Here is a 19,360-nt window from a genome sequence, read left to right on the forward strand (position 1 = left end):
AATCTGTTTTGCTTATCTTATTAATAATTATAGCAAAGTTGTACTTTATTGTTCCTGCACTGAGAAGTGAAGATGTCTAAATTATAAGCACTGAGGGGTGAAGAAGTAATAGGTCTAATACATTCATTTGTCAGCTGCCTTCTCTTGAAAACAACAAGGCGATGTCTACCACTGATAGCCTATTAGAATACCGGAATCTATTTTTATGTCTAATATGCCATTTTAGCAGACTGGTTGCTTGTTTCTAGTGCAAGACTTTGCACATCTGCTAAGTGCCTGAAGAAGTAAATGACTGAATTGCTTTAGGTTGCAAAGTATTTTGGCAGTGGAGTTGAAGAATATCCTTCTTTAGAAGGATCTACCAAAGTCTTAGTAACCCTTTCAAATGCAGGAGGATATTTGTCTTGTGTGGTTTGGTCCACAATAAACATGTCTCATTACAGTTTTGGAGGCACTTTTTCTTCTCTACAAAAGCTTGAAGCTAGCTTCCTGTTCTTTGCCTTCTGCTTTTGTACGTTATTTCTTCTGCTTTGACCAACTTTTTTTTTTAAACTGCCTTCTTCACTTGGTAATTAAATGCCAGCTATTTTTCTGTGCTATGTTTTCTATTTCTGAGTTAGCAAAAATCATAAGGAATTTGAGGGATCTGAAAAAGATAAGATGGAAAGAATTTACTTGGGTATGTTGTCAGGTGTGTCCTTTAGTCTGATTTTGCAAAATACTGAGGTTCTCCTATACCATCTGTAGAGTAAGAATATGTGTCGCCTCTGTTGCATCTAGCAGTAAAGGGAAGGTAGCAAGAAAGATCCTGTTTACCGACTCGATATTTGCATTGTAAATGCTTGATGGTGCTTGTAGCTGTTAATTTTGCAAAAAAGCCACTGGCAATTTATCTGCTCCCTTAGTGAGTAGGCCTTGACAGGCAGTTAGATTGGTTAATTTGTGTCCTTGTATGTACCTTAATGAAAAATTAAGATTTGAGGTACTGAGGTTTCTTTATCAGTGTTTTTGATCCGCTTTCTCAGTTACAGTTTGAAGGGGTATCTTGCTTTGTTGTGCTTGCAAATTAGAGGGATTTGTGCTTGGTTGGAATATCTTAGGTTAGTCTATTTTCCTCATCCTTCCCCCTTCCCATAAAGGGAAGTTGAATAAAAATAACTTTCGTGGGTATATGGTTTGACATTGAAGAAGTACTTATTTTATGTGGGACCACTTAAAGCTGAAAAGAGATGTTTCAGCAAGTCCCATGGAGATTGGTGGCCACCTTTTTAGAGTGTGCAAGATTGGAGAGCTCTATGTTGTATTAGAGCATCTGCACGTGTTTTTAATAAACATAGGTGGTCCAGATTACCCTTTTGGCTCTTAGTGCACAAGCCCTCTCTTGGCAGGCTGAAGATCTGAGACTGCATCTGCCAAGTCTGAGAGAAAGTAATTCTGTGTCTGCCACTGCTGTTTCTTATGCCAACTCTTCTGAATTGAAGAGATAAGTATTCTTAATCTGCAAAGGTAGTCTCCTATTGTTTCAGAAAACTCCTTTTTGGATCAGGTTAAATCTCATGGATCCAGGTGCTTTGACTTGGAAAGCAAAACATCAGAAAAGATTCGTTTTGCTTTCTGTGAAGGCGGCTGTTGGAGTTTTGTCGGATCTCTGAGTTTTGCTGCAGTGGTGAAATCATTGCAAATTGATTAGCTGTTGAACGAACATGCTGTTAGTGATGGGGCAGGAAGCGAGCTGTGACTAGGTAGCACAGTCTGAATAAAAACTTGTCAGAGCGCTGCTTTCGGCTAATCCCTGGGAGGAAGTGAGCTATAATCAGTACTAAGTGAGCTAATCACAGGAAATCTATTGCTCAACAGGAGCCTTAAAAAAGTGGGGGAAGGCATGAAAGAAAAATACCCATGCAGACACTTCATTCTGCTTTTGTACTCAAATCTAGTTGGTCTAAGAAAATGGTCTGTTTGATAAAATGACCAGGCCTCCAGTCTCCATACAAGAACTGCATGGCATAGATGATATATTTTTTTGAAGGTCTGTTTGCCTTTTGTTCTTCTAGAATAAGCAAGAATCAAGTCTCATCTTCATCAGGAAGATTCCCCCCCCCCCCAGAAATTAAAAGGTGGTGGTGGGGAGCCTGAGGTCAAGCTAGCAGTCAGACTCCCTGGGGGTATGGATCAGTGTACTGAGAATGAGTCTCCAGACATTTTCAACAAGTGTTTTTATAATATAAGCTAAGAGCAGAGCATGACTATCTTAAATCTGTCATTGTGCTGGTTTTTCTTATTAGACAGTCCTGCAGTTGGACTTCGGAGTGTCACCTGCCACAAACTAGCTCTTTTGTTTTTTAAAAATTCATCAGCTTTCTTATTTTGACATCTTCTGTCTTGGATATGTATTTGCGAGGCATCTCTTTGGTGTTCCTCTGCTCCGGATCTGCCTGTCCCGGATGCTGTTTTTCGTGTGTGACAGATGTTGCCAATAACACCCTATAAGGCTCTGCAGGAAGACGGCAGATGACAGCCACAGTGTCGATTGCTGTGAGGATAACTTTCTTTCTCAACCTTTGAGCCCTTGGCTAGAGCAGGGACAGGGAAAATACACTTATGATCCAGGCTTTCCTAGCTGACTTTTTTGCTTTGCTGCTTTCCAGCGTTGTGCATACTGCCCGTGTCTGTGACTGCAGGTTTCCTTGAACCAGTTCATGTGGTGTCCAGCCAAAGTCCTGCAGCTTTAGTGGTGCATCTGAGATGGTGATTTCAAAAGCCAAGTGGTTATGTTTCTTAACATAGTGTTAGACTGAAATCGGTTACTTCTGCTTTTTGGTCAGCCCTGCAAAAGAGCCTTAAATTTGCCTTGCTCCTTCTGTGTTACATTGCTGATAGTAAAATGGTTGAGTAATTTTTAGCTATATGAAACAGAACTGAGTGCAGTTTGCAGCTCCAGGAGCCTCCTGTCGGAGGGTACGTATATAGGTTGGATTTGATTTACTTCACTGGTGTTGTCGCACCTCAGAGATCTGCTGCTAAAGTAGCAGTGTAAAGCAAGGATATCTTGTGCCAGGAATAGGCTTTTACATGCACGTTATCAAACAGCCCCGAGTGATGTGTTTTCTTTTTCAAGCAGTAATTCAGTCAATTTACTTTTGCACCAAAGTCCAGGCATTGAAATATAGATGTGGCCTAGGTACCCAAATATATTAATTTGAAACTACATCTTAAAAATACAAATTGAACTCATAATGATATGAGAACTTTTTACTCCAGCTGTTCCATTTGACATATGGCACCTCTGCTTATTCTTGCTCTGGGCCTTATGATACTACATGACAGAATAAGACTAACATGGATGCATATATAATGCATATTTAAAACCTAATCTGCCAAAGTACCAGTGCTCTAGGAAAAATGTGAATGAGCAGCAAAGCAGAGAGGAAAATGCTGGTCCTCTGTTTCATTTTATTTCCCTTTTAGTCATTCTGAAAACAAGTTTGAGGGGAAAATGTTTGTCCTTTTTATTTTTTTTTAGAAGTGAGAGGTGCTAAATAACAAGGCGGTGGCAGAGAGGGGCCTCAGCTGGGAAGGGAGTGCGTGGCAGCCCTGATCCCGATCCTGAGGAAGGCTGCAAGAGCCAGCAGCAGCACCAGGGCTGTGCTTAGGAAGTTCTTCAGGAAGCAACCTGCTTTAGGCTCACTCAAGGGGGAATTAAAAAAAAAAAAAAAGGCAAGCCACAGCTGGAGCGTTCAGACTAACATGCTATGGTGGTGTGCGCTTATTGGCATTCTGAAAATGCTGCCTAGTTCTTGCTTTACCTTCCTGCCACCTTTTGCTCATTCTCAGGGTTACGGTTATGGGTGTTTTCCCATGACTAGCAGTGACAGAAACTCTTGTCTCTCTTTTGTGGTCCAGGAACGCCATAGGTTATCAGGCTCTTTTCTTCCCCAAAAGGAAGCAAGCTCGCTAGCAGCAGAACTGACTCCCGTAACATCACAGTAAAAATGAAACTGCGAATGCAGTGACTGCTGGTCTGGTCAGTGGGAAAGAGGATAGGTTAAGCTACACGTGCGGCTTCTCTATGCTTTTCTTGCTTCCGCCTCCCTGGACAAAGGCGGGAGTGGAGAAGAGTTGCATTTCTGAAGAACCTGTCTTGAAGTCTGGCACTGTTTGTGCTGGGTGATTTAAGAGATCAGTGTCCAGCTTGCTACCGTCTCGGTAGCAGGAGAGGGAGCGCTCTTGCTCTTCGGCTGCTGCAGTTCGTGTTGCGATGGTATCGAAGACTGTAGAGGATGAGAGTGCATCTGGGCAGGGCAAGAAACCGTTGTCACAAGGATGAGGAGGCAGCTACTGCATGTCATGGCATAAACTACTAGTGGCAAGTATTGAGAATTGGTCTTCCCGTTGCCAGCTTTAGTTGTGGTGATAATGTTTTGGGGTTAAATTTGCTATAATTAGTGATCAGTGGGGGGAGGCTGTTATATACTTGAAATCCGCTGTTACTGGTGTTATCTTAATTGGCTAAGGTGACCCCCCTTACGCCAGTTATGTGCTTTTACATGTATAATCGTTGCTTTTTCTGTCCTCTTTCTGCCAGATTTGGTATAGTTTTAGGAGGCTGCACAAAGCTAGGTTAACCATTTCAGTAAATGTCTTACCTCCAAAGTAAAAAAGAAAATGCATCTGCTGCTGTCAGAGAAACATGAACTTGGCATCATTTTTGCTAATATACAGACTCTTTCACAGGTGCTGGAAAAACTGAAATTCTTCCAGTTCTTGCAGTTCCATGCACAAGCCATGATTCAGCAAGCCAGCCCAATGTGTGATGGTGCGAGCGGGATTGTGTTTAGCTCTTGTTAAATGAGGCAGACTCCTTTTCCTGTCTGTGGGAGTGAAGGAGCAGAAAAGGAGCTGCAGGATGTATTTGCACTCCTTTTTTTTTTCTTTTCTTTTCTTTTTTTTCCTCCCCAGTCATTGCACCCAGTGCCAAACCTCTACAGCAATTTCAAAAGCACTTCCTGACTCTGTGGAAACTTTCCCTGCATAATGAAGACAGGGTAAGGATAAGGGGGGGGAACTGTGCCTTTCTTCAGCACTCAGATATTGGAAGGGATTTAAACCTGTGTTACAGAATGATTAGTGTGTGTTTTGTTTTTTTTTTTTTAACTTTCAGTGATGACTGAAGGATCAGACTTTTTTTGTTTCTTCTGCATGTTGAAATGGTCCTTTGTACAAAATATTTTTGAGTGTAGTTCACTTGAACCAATCTTTGAAATGGTTGCATAGAAGCTATAACACTTTATTATTAAATAAATCAAATCTCTCCTATTAAGCTTTTTATAAAAAATGGAGTGTGTGTGTTGTTGTTTTTTTTTTTTTAAACTAAACCACAAATTTAATGGGCATGAAAGATTTTGTGCTTGACTACAAATGACTAAGTCTGCATTAACATCGCACCTGAGTCCTGGTACAACTCTTTCTACCATCCCAATCTGTCAGCCCCTGCAGCTTGTCTTCCTCTTGGTCCCTACAGTCCTCCTTGGGATTGTTTTCCTCTTCAGTGCTCCTGATCCTTGTTCTGAGCAAGGTCAAGGATGTTTTTGAACACTGGAAAACTAAACAGCTGATCAAGATTGCAGCTCTGAGGATTCTGCACATATACTGTTATGCACTTTTTTGAAGTGCCTTATTTTCTTATTGAATAGATGGGTTTTGGATTTCCATACGCTTTCTTCTTGAACTTAGTGCTTTACAGTTTCTTCTCTTGAAAATACAAAGCTCTTAAGAATAATTCYCTTCAGATCAAGGAGCTGTATGTAATGCAGAACTTATGAACAGCTGGCATGAACTGCTTGGGCTACTGAAAAAATCTTGAATTTTTACTGTAGTGAGAATTTTACTTAAAAAAAAAATGTGTAAATGAAAGTGTAATGTTTTGTAAAACTAACAAGCTAAATAGCAAATTGTAGCATTGTTCGTTGAGATGACTGGCCTCAGTTATCAGTCAGATGACTGGGGAGTGAGGGTGGAAAAAAGTTATAGGCTTGGATTACCAATCTATTCTTGTCCGGTTTAGGACACAAGTTAGTTGTTTATCTTTACATCCTGCTGTTGCATATATCAGGTGGCTCAAAGAAGTGAATGGATGGAGGAAATAATAATGTGTTAAATTAAAAACAAAAAACCAAAAGGCTACTCCTGATGCTTTTGTAGTGTATCGTTTCAAATTTCTGTGGTTTGCTTCTTTAACTGCTATGCTTTATTTAGTCATCTGTTTGTATTTCTTCGTCTGTTAGAAGTAGTGCTTCCTTTTAAATATCTATTCCCATTTGGGTAATTAAAGACCCCTTATCCTACTCTTCTCTCAGATTTGATTAAAATAAGGAAAGGGGATTGCTGTTGTCTGCACTGCCATCGCTCCATGCCTGGTTTCAGAGCTATGTGTCAGTTGACACAAACCCTTATTACTGTTCTTTTCTCTCTGTGCCCTCTTCAAAGTTAGATCTGACCAACAGGCCTCTTGAATACTCTATATCTGATTTGGTAGCTTAGACTATAAAGAAATTTAAATGTCTCAAATTGGAGGGGGGACAGACTTTGTGCAAACAATATGTATTGTTAGGAAAGCGATTGGAATTAAAATCCATGTGGGTTGACTTCTCAGACCTGTTGTTAAATTCCAGGGCTCTTAATTTTTTTCCCATATTGTAGTTTAGGTGCTGGAAAATACAGAAGATCCTGCAGATAACTTGCGACATCTGAAAGAATAATCAGTAAGCACATTTGAAAGAATGTTGGAAGGTAGAAATTGCGTCCTAATCCGCCACTGCACCCCAGCTGACATGTTCAGATGTTGCAGGCCTATTTATTACTCTGGCATCAGCAAAAGTGCCCAACAGCAGATTTGTCTAGGTAGATGCTGGGCACCATTGAGAGCTGTTCCACATCAATCACTAAGCAAATGGGACAACTGGTGCACGTCCAGTTCATACTTATGCTGCTGGAGCCTTGCTTCATGCTGTTTGCGTCTCTGAAGCTGTTGGTACAGAAACAATATTCTTTCTTGGGCAATTATGGCAGTAATTCATTGTAATCTTTCGAGCGTCTTGACATAAAACTATCTTCTGTTGCTTGATTTCTGGCTACTAACCTGCTTTGTTTTTCTTAGTTGGGATTTGGCAGTATTTGCTCATCCAGTGCGATGATAAGGAATGGCAGTCCACCTGTTTCTAATTCTTCAGCCAAGACCATGCTGTAAAAGGTGCACATGTTGTCCAGAGACATTACGCAGTGAAATACTTATACTTTGGAAATAAGGTGTCCTTGATAGTATATTGCACTGTCTCATCCCAACTTTTTAAAATGGCATTAAAATAATTGCTCCAATGGTGTAGCTGGGCCTGAGCTGTGTTTTGGGACTGTGTGGCACAGCTGCCAAACACCGGTAGGCTGTTCATTTCCAGAAATGTTGTGAGAAACAGAGGAGATGGGTATAAAAGATGCATGTTGATGCCTGTTCCAAGGGGATATCTCATCACTTCAGTAAATCAAGGAGTGAAAGGCACTTTTTTTTTTTTCCAGCTGTCAGCAAGAGGTGATTTCTGTAAATCTTTCATCATATTATTCACTCTATAGCAGGGGGCTGCCTGCTTCATCGTGATCAGAGGTAAAAATCTCCAGGATATTATGAGGATAGAGGAAAGGCCAGGGCAGACTTTTTGGAATGTGGGATGTGTCATGCTGATGCTCTTTGTGCTGTTTTTAGCATTAGTAGCTATTTGTTCATGATTTCTCTCTCATAGCATTATTTTTGTTAGGAGCTTTTAAAGAGGATTGTGGTGATAGTATATTTGCATTTTTAGATAGAGAGGAACTGTGGCACAAAGTGGTAAAAGAGATGCAGGTCCTCATTCTGAACTGCAATGAATCCTATAGATCCTAATCCCATGTTTTTTATGTAGGCTGCATAAATTGATTAGAGATATTCTTAATACTACTTAATGTTGACAGTGCGTTGAACTATGTCTTCTAAATATAAGCTATTCTTTCCTCCCCAAGGTCTTGTCTTATAATGATGAGAAACATCTAAAACTTTTAAAGGTATTTGAAAGAGCGTGAAGCCCTTTGAGCTGGAACTACCCTTAAAAGAAATTGTCTTTGTGTCCTTATGTGTGCTGTCCCTTACACTTGCACAACCTTTATGTGAGCAGATAGTGAACTAGATCTTAGAATTGGTCCAGCCTATACCTGACTATTATTTTTATCTGCATTAATTTCATCACTGGATAAATCTTGTCAGTTCATCCCACAAATGGATGGGTGGCACAGAAGTAGAAGTGGGAAGCCAGAAGGGAGAGGAGGAGGGGACTGCTTCCTTTGGAGGTGATGTTAGTGTTTGCTAGTCTAGTGCTTACCAAGTTCTGTAGAGTTGAATGCACRCCTAGTGTAAATGCATCCTCTTTCCCCTTTTGGTCAGCAGAAGAAATGCTGCATTTCTGTGTTCCATGCTCTGTTCCTATGTTGAAACGAGTATTTCTATTTCAGTGCTTTTGCTAGCTATTGAGAACCATGTCTGACAACGGAGAACTGGAAGACAAGCCACCAGCTCCTCCTGTCCGGATGAGCAGTGCTATCTTTAGTTCAGGGGGCAAAGACCAGTTGTCTGCCAACCACAGCTTGAAACCCCTGCCCTCTGTACCAGAAGAGAGAAAACCTAGGAATAAAATCATCTCCATATTCTCTGGCACTGAAAAAGGTAAGATGCCTCAGTTTTCCACTGTTATGATCGGTATTCCTTTACTCTTCCTGTAAGTTTTGGTAGTGCTTTAGACGTTTGAGTCCATAATTTGCACTTCAAGTTTGTGGAATTTCATTATAACCTTTCCAAATGTGGGGGATTAGAGAAGTGCTGAAAGTTTGGTACCTGTGTTTACTGAGCTGGGATATTCTTTTCCATTTACCACTGGGGTGCATGAAGATGAGAACGTAAAGGACAAAAAATTAAATAGCTCATTGAGGAAAACCTCTGTTTACGGCTTCTCAGGTTTGCTGCCCAGTTTAAAGCTCTAATAATGCACTTCTGTACAACCCTAATAAATATTTCTGATTCCTGGGTATTGTATTATTTACCATTTTGCTATAGTAAATGCAGGTTCCTGGTTTGAACTGAGCATCCAGCTGATTTTGAAGTTGCTTCATATTGACCAATTTGTGTGGTACCTTTAGAAGAAAAAAGAGTAGAGAAATAGTGGGAGGGTGCAGCTTGCATGAAGAGGAATCAAGAAAAATAAGGTTCTTGTATTGAGGTCAAATCTGTGTAACTGCACTGCTAGGGTTAATTGCTAGTGGGGAATAAGTTCTTGATTGTTATAAACAAGGATTGTTAATGAGAAAAACTTGCTGTAATGAAACCAGACTGTATCTGTGCTTTGTTTTTTCCCCTCTTTTCTGTATGATGAAGGTATGTACAGTACTGGAGCCCTGATCCTCATTCTCCAGGATGTGTATATTTCCATGAAGAACAAAATAGTGCACAGAAAATCTTTTAACATCTGCTGGGTTAAACTGTGGGCAGAGTTATTAGCCTGACCTTAAACTGCTATGCATTTTATCAATCTATACCAATTACCATTTTTGTGATTAATATAAAGTTGTATTCCTAACAGAAATTAATACCAAATATTAACACATGTTGATATCTTTTATCTTTTGGATTAGTTCTGAAGATGTTGCAAATTTAATTGTTGTGTCCCCTGTCCCCTGTTTTGGACATTACTTTTGCTATGAATGTATTTACAAATTCTGGGGAATCCATTACAAAATTATGGCATGTAATACTTGTGGAAGAGCAAATATTTAGGCAGAAAAATAATGTTTTTACATATGCTTCTACTGGGGTTGGAAAAAGGATTGCATATTACTGTCTTGTCATGGGGAAAGCCTTGATCTTCATAATGTTTTCTAGTTGTTTTCAGCTTCCTATGTCTCATTGTTGATATCTAGGTAGGACTGATTCAGTTGTGCTGACACAGGTTTGACTATTTCGAGAGACTTTGCTCCTCCAGTTACTTATTCACTTTACTAAGTATTTTACCTAGGGCTGGTTTGTTCTTGTTCAGCTTTCTGAACTATCCCACTGCAGCCTTGCCTCACCCCAGAGGCAAACACTAGAGGTGGGCTTCCTTGTATTCAGAAGATGGCTTTCCATAATCTGGTGGAGTCTCTACAGTGAATGATGAGCGTGTTTTCATTTTTTGAGGATGGAAATACTTGGCCAACGAAGCTTTTGGAAGCAGAATAGTTATGTCACAATGTCACTTTTTGTGAAATAACTCACCATGGTGTTGAGTTACAGCAATAGTGATGGTGGTCTCTCTTTGAGAATGGGAAGAAGCGTTGAAGAGAGAAGTCTTAAAAGAGAACGTGAGAAGTTGCTAAAGGTTGGTGGTGACAAACTGAGACCCAAGGCCTCTGAGCTTTGTGAAAGCAGTGAATCCCAGTGCTGTTCGTTGTAACAGCTAGGTTTAAGCGCCATTTGTCTGGAGCAGGTTCTAGCTTAGCCCTTAAAATACCAGTTTCTGTGGCACTGATGATATTGTTTGTCATGGGAGGAGACACCTAGAAATTGTTATGGTGAGTGCTGTAAGAAAATCTGCTGGAAGAGTCAAGTCCCTCCATCTTCTGAATGGGAGAATGGATTCTTCCTATACCTAGTTTAGGAGCTGGCATGGCACATGTAATTTATTGTGCTGTTGCCTAGATGGGACATCAGAACATTTGTAACCCTTTTTTTCAGATGGGCTATAATGAAGTAGAATGTAAACACAAAGTGAAGGAAGGTCTTCGTTGCTCTGAATTAGTAATACTGAGTGAGGCTTGCTTGTGTTGTGAAACATGAGTGTGCTGAAGCATCTCTTTATTGTGGAGAAAATGGAAAGGCTCAGACCATTTTGTGACTGTAAATTATTTCTAAGAAATTCCTATTAATTCTGCAGGAGCATCCAGTGGAGTCTATGTAGTTGGTTTGTATTTTTCAAGAGTTCCATTAAGAATGCAAGTGGGTGCAGGGCAGCTGGATAGCTTTATGGCATTTTATAGTGCCTTTGTTTCTCCTTAGGTGTTCCCTGTGCCCATCTTTGGGTTTATTCACTGCTGGAATGGCTGGAAAGGTGATACCTCAAGCAGCTGCATGAAGACTTGTCTAAAGTTGTGTTGACTCATCTAGAATTGTTTAAAAATCCAGTTACTTATTGCAGACCACTTTATAGATAATGACATGTACCAAATTTATGGAAGTTATTTGCATACTTGTTAAGCATGTGTCTGTATACCTAGTGATGCAAACTAAAAATGAAAGAAGTCATTTCAGCTAAGAAAAGTGCATTTTTGAGACCATTGTGCCAGTTTAACTTTTCTAAATGTTAAAAAATATTTAAAGTAATGTCCTATTCTGAAAAAAATTGAAGGTTTTATGACATGGCAAGATAATAGAAAAATGGTAATTGAATTATCCAGATGAAAGAAACTATCTGAAAGACATCTTTTTTAATTTGGGGAAAACTTGTCAATTGGCTGATGCACAATGAAGATAACGTAAACATCCGAAGAAATGCTTTCAGCCCTCATGGTTGCAAAATTGGCTGTCAAACATAAGCAGAGTATAAATGGACACGATGACTTTCTGGCACTGAAACAATAGTCCGATGTTAGTTGTTTTGTTCATTAGCATGGCTGAGATGCACCCTCACCAGAAATGCCCATTCAAATATCTTTTTTGATTCTGCTACTGGTAAGCTTTTCAGAAATATTAGATTCCTGCTTGATTTTTTTTTCTTTTTTTTAATTTGGATTGTATACCAATTGGATTATATGCCAATTGGATTGTTAACCTGACTTTGTATTTAAAGTAGGGTTTTTTTTTTTCGAGGGAAGCATTTCTTCTGACTCCAGTACAGAGGTTGACAAGTTCCAACAGAAACAGTAAATTCTCCTTTTCAAAAAATGAAGGCATGTCTTACTAGGAGACGTACAAGGCTACTGCAGGTGATTAGATTTGAAACAGGAATAGCTGCTAAAATGGTTTGTCTTTGCTCTGCAGGTTTCTGTCTGTATGACTTTGGAAGATCCCTTCTGGATTTAGCATCCATGAATAACCAGATAGGCTAGTTAGAACTAAGATATGCCATTGCTTTTTATTGTCTTTCACAATTTAATTTCTTGCGTGTATCTGAATGAGTTCCATCTTTGATAGTCAGATGTTGCAGTATGGAACGTCGGAGCTCTCAGCGGGAAGGAATTGGGTATGCACAACTTGGATTTTCGGTGGTACTTCTAGAGGAGCCTGAGGATGTGTCATTGTAGGTCTGTGTAGTTGTGTTCGCACCAAGGCAGCGGTTAGGACTGTGTTTCAGGGCACCGTGTATTTAGGCCTTACTTTTTCTGGGTTTCAGATGTCGTTAAATTGCTCAGGAAACGCCACAGCTTTGCATTAGCAATCTCTTGCATCTCTGCCAGTTCCTAATAGGTGGCTGCACTAATGCACATAGCGGGTTCTGTGCTGAAGCCTGCTGTGGTGGTTTTTGCCTTTTCATCCCACAGTTTCCTATGCTGTTTAGATGCCTCCCCTTCCAGCTGCTAGATGCGCTGATAATATCATCCTATCTATTGCTACAGCTCTGCCTCTCCCCCCTCCCAGCTAGTACTCCCTTAGGGGGTTTCTCTACCTCTAGGAGGTAGAGTTGGGGAGATGGTGAGATTTGGGGGACTAACTGCAGACAGTGAGGTTTAAGATATTTCAAATGCAGAGTTTCTGCTCCAAGGCAGAGCTAGTTCTGCAATGAATTAATCATAAGCGCTTGAAGATATTATTTAATGACCTAGGGATGGAGGCTTTTTTCTCTTGTTCCATTGTTCAGAATAAATGATGAGATAGTCATCTTTTTGCTACGGTACTTAATTGCCATGAATTTCCTTGGCTAGACTTCTGAAGTCGAATGAACGTGCGTGTGTTTTTGGAAAGCTCTAAAAAAGTGCTCCAAAACTAGAGATGTTTGTCTTGGAGCAGAACTTATTAAAGGAGATTCTGTGGGGCCTAGCCCAAGACCAGGGGGACACGTGTGTGACAGGCTCAAGATCTCTGGCTCAGAGCAGATTTCAGCGTGGTTTCAGCTGGGGTTCGGTAACTCAAAGCGTACCATCTTCAGCCATCTACCTACTATGCCCAGGCTGTTGAGAAACCTCCCTGTTTCTTGATTTGTATGTGGAGGTTGGCCTGAGCATGCTTTAGCTAAGTAACTTTGCATGTTGATAGGGAGTAATAGATTGGGTGGTACATTGAGGTTGGGTTGTGATGCAGGAAGGTATGTGAAGCGCCTTGGCTAATACATTTCTGAATTGCTGTGGTTTCATTTGGGGCAGAGTAGAGCCTTACTGTATTTGAGGCATTTTCTTAATCAGAGAGAGCAATTCTCCTATTTTTGAGTCCCGTTGAAGGAGCCTGCATTTTCCCTCACCCTGTTTGAAACAGGGCTGTTTGCTGCTCTCTTTGCAGGGCGCAAGAGCCTGCCCTAACTATAGGGGCAAGGGACCATATCTTAGATTCATTTGTGGCTTGACACAAGTGTTGCCCTTTATTAAAGGGATTCCCATTTAAATACGGAGCTGTGATACAAACATAATCAGAGGTTCAAAAATAGCGTGGCCTCCCAGTGGCCTTGTTAACAAGTGCATGCTGCCAAAACATGACTCACTTAACCTGCCTCTCAACTGAAGTTTGCTGCTTGCATTTGTTTTAAGTGCCTCTGTGATCTGATATTCCTGTYGGCCCAGAAGTGTTTTTTAGACTCTCTGCCTACTGTACTAAGATGATGTGTGTTTTTGAAAGGTGAGGGTTTATTTGTGCAGCACATGCCTGAGGATTTGAGCACCAGCTCCTGTTCCCTAGAAGCCAAGTCCTTCAGAACATGAATCTTCCCGAGCAATATAACTTTTTTTTTTTCCTGCTTTCACATAAACAACTGCAAGAGGTCGGAAAGAAACAGCACTTTGCTTAAACGTTTTCATGTAAGCAAGTTTCTCCAGTCCTGCGACGGAAATATGTTAGTAAGGCTGTTTGACAGTCCGCTTGCTTGTTGGCTCTGACCGGTGCAGCCATGTTCAAAATATCCTGTTTATAATAGCAATGTCTTTCCATTGCATTGTTTGGCTTGAGGCGGCCCGCATGGCTTTCCATTTCTAAGTATTGTCTCCAGCTCCCCCATCTTCCTTTCCCGCCCATAGGAAGGTATTTTGAAAAGATCCTCCGGCTCTGCTTGAGGAGTGTGAGGTGTGCTTCCCCCATAGTCTGTACCTTTTTACCATGTTATAGCTATGAGGCCGCTTTTTTAGCGGATCTTTCCCTGTGCTGAAACTTTGTGGCTTTTGTTGTCAAGGTGATGTTTTTTAAAACAAATAGAAAATGGGTGTCTTTTTGTAGTGTTTTGAAACATTTCCAAAATAAGCTTTCCTTAGCGAAGGTGACTTACAAAATAAAGAAAATAAAGTAGTAATCAAGTTAGAAGGATTCTAAAATGGTGTGCTGCTTTAATTTGTTCTTACAAGCTCTCTGCTGTTCTTGCTGACTTCATGCGTCCTGTAGTAACTATATGTCCTCTCTAAGCCCATATGCATAATCCTAGGAATGCCTTTAGTTTCTTGATCTCAGGTTAGGTATGCCACAGCTCACTGCCAGGTCTCTTCCTTCCAACAGAAGGCTGTGAGATGGGGCCTTGAGCATCAGCTTTCTACCTGGAGAGCAGGGAAAGAAAGCAGGGCTTGGCCTTTTTTGCAAGAGCAGAAGGACAGGTTCCTGAGACCTGTTTTACTCAGAAGAAAAGGTTCAGAGTTGAAGGGACTGTAATGGTTAATAATTAATGATAACTTTATTTCATATTTTGAGTTCAAATAAATGAAAATGCATTTTATATAACTTTGCGATTATATTCTCTTTCTCAGAAAAATGGAAAAAAAGACCCCAACCCCATGCATTATAAAACATTTTATAAATTTAGTTGAATCTAGATAGGATTGTTCACAGAATCACAGAATGGTTGAGGTTGGAAGGGACCTCAGGAGACCATGCAGTCCAACTACCCTGCTCAAGCAGGATCACCTAGAGCACGTTGCACAGGATCGCGTCCAGGTGGGTTTTGAATATCTCCAGAGAAGGAGATTCCACAACCTCTCTGGGCAACCTGTTCCAGTGCTCTGTCACCCTCACAGTGAAGAAGTTTTTCCTCATGTTCAGATGGAACTGTCTGTGTTTCAGTTTGTGCCCATTGCCTCGTGTCCTGTTGCTGGGCACCACTGAAAAGAGTCTGGCTCCATCCTCTTGACACCCTCCCTTCAGATACTTGTACACGTTAATAAGATCTCCTCTCAGCCTTCTCTTCTCCAGGCTGAACAGGCCCAGCTCTCTCAGCCTTTCCTCATAAGAGAGATGCTCCAGTCCCCTAATCATCTTTGTAGCCCTTCGCTGGACTTGCTCCAGTAGTGCCACATCCCTCTTGTACTGGGGAGCCCAGAACTGGACACAGTACTCCAGATGTGRCCTCCCYAGGGCTGAGKAGAGGGGGAGAATCACCTCCCTCGACCTGCTGGCAACACTCTTCCTGATGCAGCCCAGGATACCATTGGCCTTCTTGGCCACAAGGGCACATTGCTGCCTCATGCTTAACTTGGTGTCCACCAGCACTCCCAGGTCCTTCTCGGCAGAGCTGCTTTCCAGCAGGTCAACCCCCAACCTGTTCTGGTGCATGGGGTTATTCCTCTCTAGGTGCAGGACCCTGCACTTACCTTTGTTGAACTTCATGAGGTTCCTCTCCGCCCACCTCTCCAGCCTGTCCAGGTCTCTCTGAATGGCAGCACAGCCCTCTGGTGTATCAGCCACTCCTCCCAGTTTTGTATCATCAGCAAACTTGCTGAGGGTGCGCTCTGTCCCTTCATCCAGGTCATTGATGAAGAAGCTGAACAAGACTGGACCCAGTACTGACCCCTGCGGGACACCGCTAGCTACAGGCCTCCAACTAGACTTTGGGCCACTGATCACAACCCTCTGAGCTCTGCCATTCAGCCAGTTCTCAATCCACCTCACTGTCCACTCATGTAACCCACACTTCCTGAGCTTGCCTATGAGGATGTTATGGGAGACAGTGTCAAAAGCCTTGCTGAAGTCAAGGGAGACAACATCCACTGCTCTCCCCTCATCTACCCAGCCAGTCATTCCATCATAGAAGGCTATCAGATTGGTTCAGCATGATTTCCCCTTGGTGAAGCCATGCTGATGACTACTGATCACCTTCTCGTCCTCCACGTGCTTGGAGATGGCCTCCAGGATGAGCTGCTCCATCACCTTTCCAGGGATGCAGGTGAGGCTGACTGGCCTGTAGTTCCCTGGCTCCTCCTTCTTGCCCTTTTTGAAGACTGGGTGACATTGGCTTTCTTCCAGTCCTCAGGCACCTCTCCTGTTCTCCATGACCTTTCAAAGATGATGGAGAGTGGCTTAGCAATAACGTCCGCCAGCTCCCTCAGCACTCGTGGGTGCATCCCATCGGGGCCCATGGATTTGTGGGTGTCAAGTTTGCCTAAATGATCTCTAACCCGATCCTCCTCCACCAAGGGAAAGTCTTCCTTTCTCCAGACTCTCTCTCTTGCCTCCAGGCTCTGGGGTTCCTGAGGGCTGGCCTGAGCAGTAAAGACTGAAGCAAAGAAGGCATTCAGTAACTCTGCCTTCTCTGCACCCTTCGTCACCAGGGTACCCACCCCATTCAGCAAAGGGCCCACATTTTCCCTAGTCTTCCTCTTGCTACTGATGTATTTGAAGAAGCCCTTCTTGTTTTTCTTGACATCTCTAGCCAGATTTAATTCCAAACGGGCCTTAGCCTTCCTCGTCGCATCCCTGCATCCTGTGACAACATTCCTATATTCCTCCCAAGTGGCCTGTCCCCCTTTCCACATTCTGTATACTTTCTTCTTCTGTTTGAGTTTTGGCAGGAGCTCCTTGCTCATCCATGCAGGTCTCCTGCCCCCTTTGCTTGACTTCTTACTCATAGGGATGCACTGCTCGTGAGCCTGGATGAGGTGATGTTTGAATATTAACCAGCTCTCTCTCTTCTAGGGCCCTATCCCATGGGATTCTTCCAAGAAGGTCCCTGAAGAGGCTAAAGTTTGCTCTCCTGAAGTCCAGGGTTGCGATCCTACTTATTGCCCTGCTTCCTCCTCTCAGGATCCTGAACTCCATCTCATGGTCACTGCAGCCAAGGCTGCTCCCGACCTTCACATCTTCCACCAGTCCTTCTTTGTTTGTTAGAACGAGGTCCAGCAGCACACCTCTCCTTGTTGGCTCACCCATCACCTGTGTCAAAAAGTTATTATCGGTGCTCTCCAGGAACCTCCTGGATTGCTTGTGCCTAGCTGTGTTGTCTTTCCAGCAGATATCAGGCTGGTTGAAGTCCCCCATGAGAACCAGGGCCTGTGATCGCGAGGCTACTTCCAGCTGTCTTAAAGGCCTCATCTGCTTCCTCTTCCTGACCAGGTGGCCTGTAGTAAACACCCAGAACAGTGTCACCCATGTTAGCCTGCCCTTTAATCCTTACCCATAAGCTCTCGACTCGCTCTTCATCCACCCCTAGGCAGAGCTTGATACATTCCAGTTGCTCTCTCACATAAAGGGTGTCTCCACCACCTCGCTTTCCTGGCCTGTCTTTCCTAAAGTGCCTGTAGCCATCCATGACAGCATTCCAGTCATGCGAGCTATCCCACCGTGTCTCTGTAACTGCAATGAGATCATGGCCCTGTGACTGCACACAGATCTCTAATTCTTCCTGTTTGTTCCCCATGCTGCATGCATTGGTGTACAGGCATTTCAGAGAGGTGATCGAGCATGCAGGTTTCCCAGGAGGGATACAAGAGGATCCTCCATAGCCATGCCCCATGCGCACTTCCCTGGCTGCATGCACCCGCTGGAGGCATCCCAACTTGAGCCATGTTTTGCCAACTATCCTGTCTCTATAACTCTCCCCTTCCCCCATCCTTCCTAGTTTAAAGTCCTCCTTACCAGGTTGGCCAACCTGTAGGCAGACACGTGTGCCCCCCTTAATGAGGTGGATCCCATCTCAAGCTGTTGTCGATCTTCTAACAGGGTCCCATGGTTGTAGAAACCAAAACCCTGTTGCCAACACCAGTGGGGCAGCCGGTTGTTAACTTGGAAAATCTGTCTCCTCCTCCTCCTCCTCTCATCCATCCCCCTCACTGGCAGGATTGAGGAGATGATGACCTGGGCTCCCAGACCCTTGACCACGATCCCCAGAGCTCTGAAATCCTGTTTGATGGTTTCCAATTTGCCCTTGGTATCATTAGTACCCACATGGAAGAGCAGCAGAGGGTAATAGTCTGAAGCATGGACAAGTCTTAGCAGTCTTTCCATGACATCTCGTATTCGAGTCCCTGGCAGGCAACAAACCTCTCTAGATAAGAGGTCAGGTTTGCAGATAGGTGCCTCTGTCCCCTGCAGCAGGGAGTCACCTACAACAATCATTCGCTGCTTCTTCCAGGTGTTCCCGCAAGGCACAGGGTCTGTCAGCCCAGTTGATTCCCTTGAAGCCATGCCCAGCTCCTCTTCAGCCTGGAGGGCACTAAACCTGTTCCTCATTTGCGAGTCTTCAGGAGGAGTAAGAGCCTTTCTACTTCTACAAGAAATGACCAGTTTCCTGCCTTCTACGGTGTTGAGATGTACCGTTTCACACGGCACAGAGCCCTCCAGCAACTCCACTGCTGTGGGGGGTTGGGACTCCTGGAGCTGTATGGTCTCCAAGAATACCCTGTCTGTCTCTTGCTCATCTTCTCAGATGCTACACAGCCTACTGACTTCCTCCCATAACTCCTTTATCTGACAACACAACTCGTCAACAACAGCACACCTTCTGCAGGAGAGCTGACTGTCAGCTCTGGCCTCCYGTAGAGGCCCCAAGCATGTGGTCCTTCTCATTATCTGTCCACACTTCTAGTACTTATGGTTGCTTTTTTCTTTTAATTTAAATTAGGTAATTAAGTCTGTGGCTATAAACTCTTATCTTCATTGCAGGAAGCCCTAGTTTGCATTAACTAACTTGAATTGAAGCAGTTAGGCAACCGAATTTTAACTGTCTTTAGAGTGAACTTGAAGTTGAAACTAAAGTTATCTTTAATGTTGTTTTTAATCTATATTGAAATTTTTTTTATTATTATTATTTTTTGCATTGTAAGCACTTTGTATGTGTTGTAGAGCTCATTGCATTGTGGGTTTCTTATTCTCTTATTTGATTTCTGCCATACTATAAATGATTTTAATAAAAGGAAT

At 42.6% G+C, this 19,360-nt stretch overlaps 1 protein-coding gene across 2 annotated transcripts in view; it reads left to right on the forward strand.

Annotated features, from left to right (window-relative positions):
* The first annotated feature begins 8,063 nt into the window (after positions 1–8,063).
* Positions 8,064–19,360, forward strand: part of PAK2 (p21 (RAC1) activated kinase 2) — a 31,474-nt gene continuing 20,177 nt past the window's right edge. Inside the window, exons 1-2 of one of the 2 annotated variants that reach the window (XM_026078505.1) lie at positions 8,064–8,088; positions 8,533–8,743. In XM_026078505.1, the coding sequence (XP_025934290.1) occupies positions 8,557–8,743 (187 nt within the window). In that variant the 5' untranslated portion in view covers positions 8,064–8,088; positions 8,533–8,556. The remainder of the gene's footprint in view (positions 8,089–8,532; positions 8,744–19,360) is intronic. The other variant, XM_026078506.1, reaches the window with a different exon arrangement.

This window comes from Apteryx rowi, unplaced genomic scaffold (assembly GCF_003343035.1).
Source record: "Apteryx rowi isolate R43461 unplaced genomic scaffold, aptRow1 scaffold_480, whole genome shotgun sequence".
Taxonomy (NCBI): Eukaryota; Metazoa; Chordata; class Aves; order Apterygiformes; family Apterygidae; genus Apteryx; species Apteryx rowi.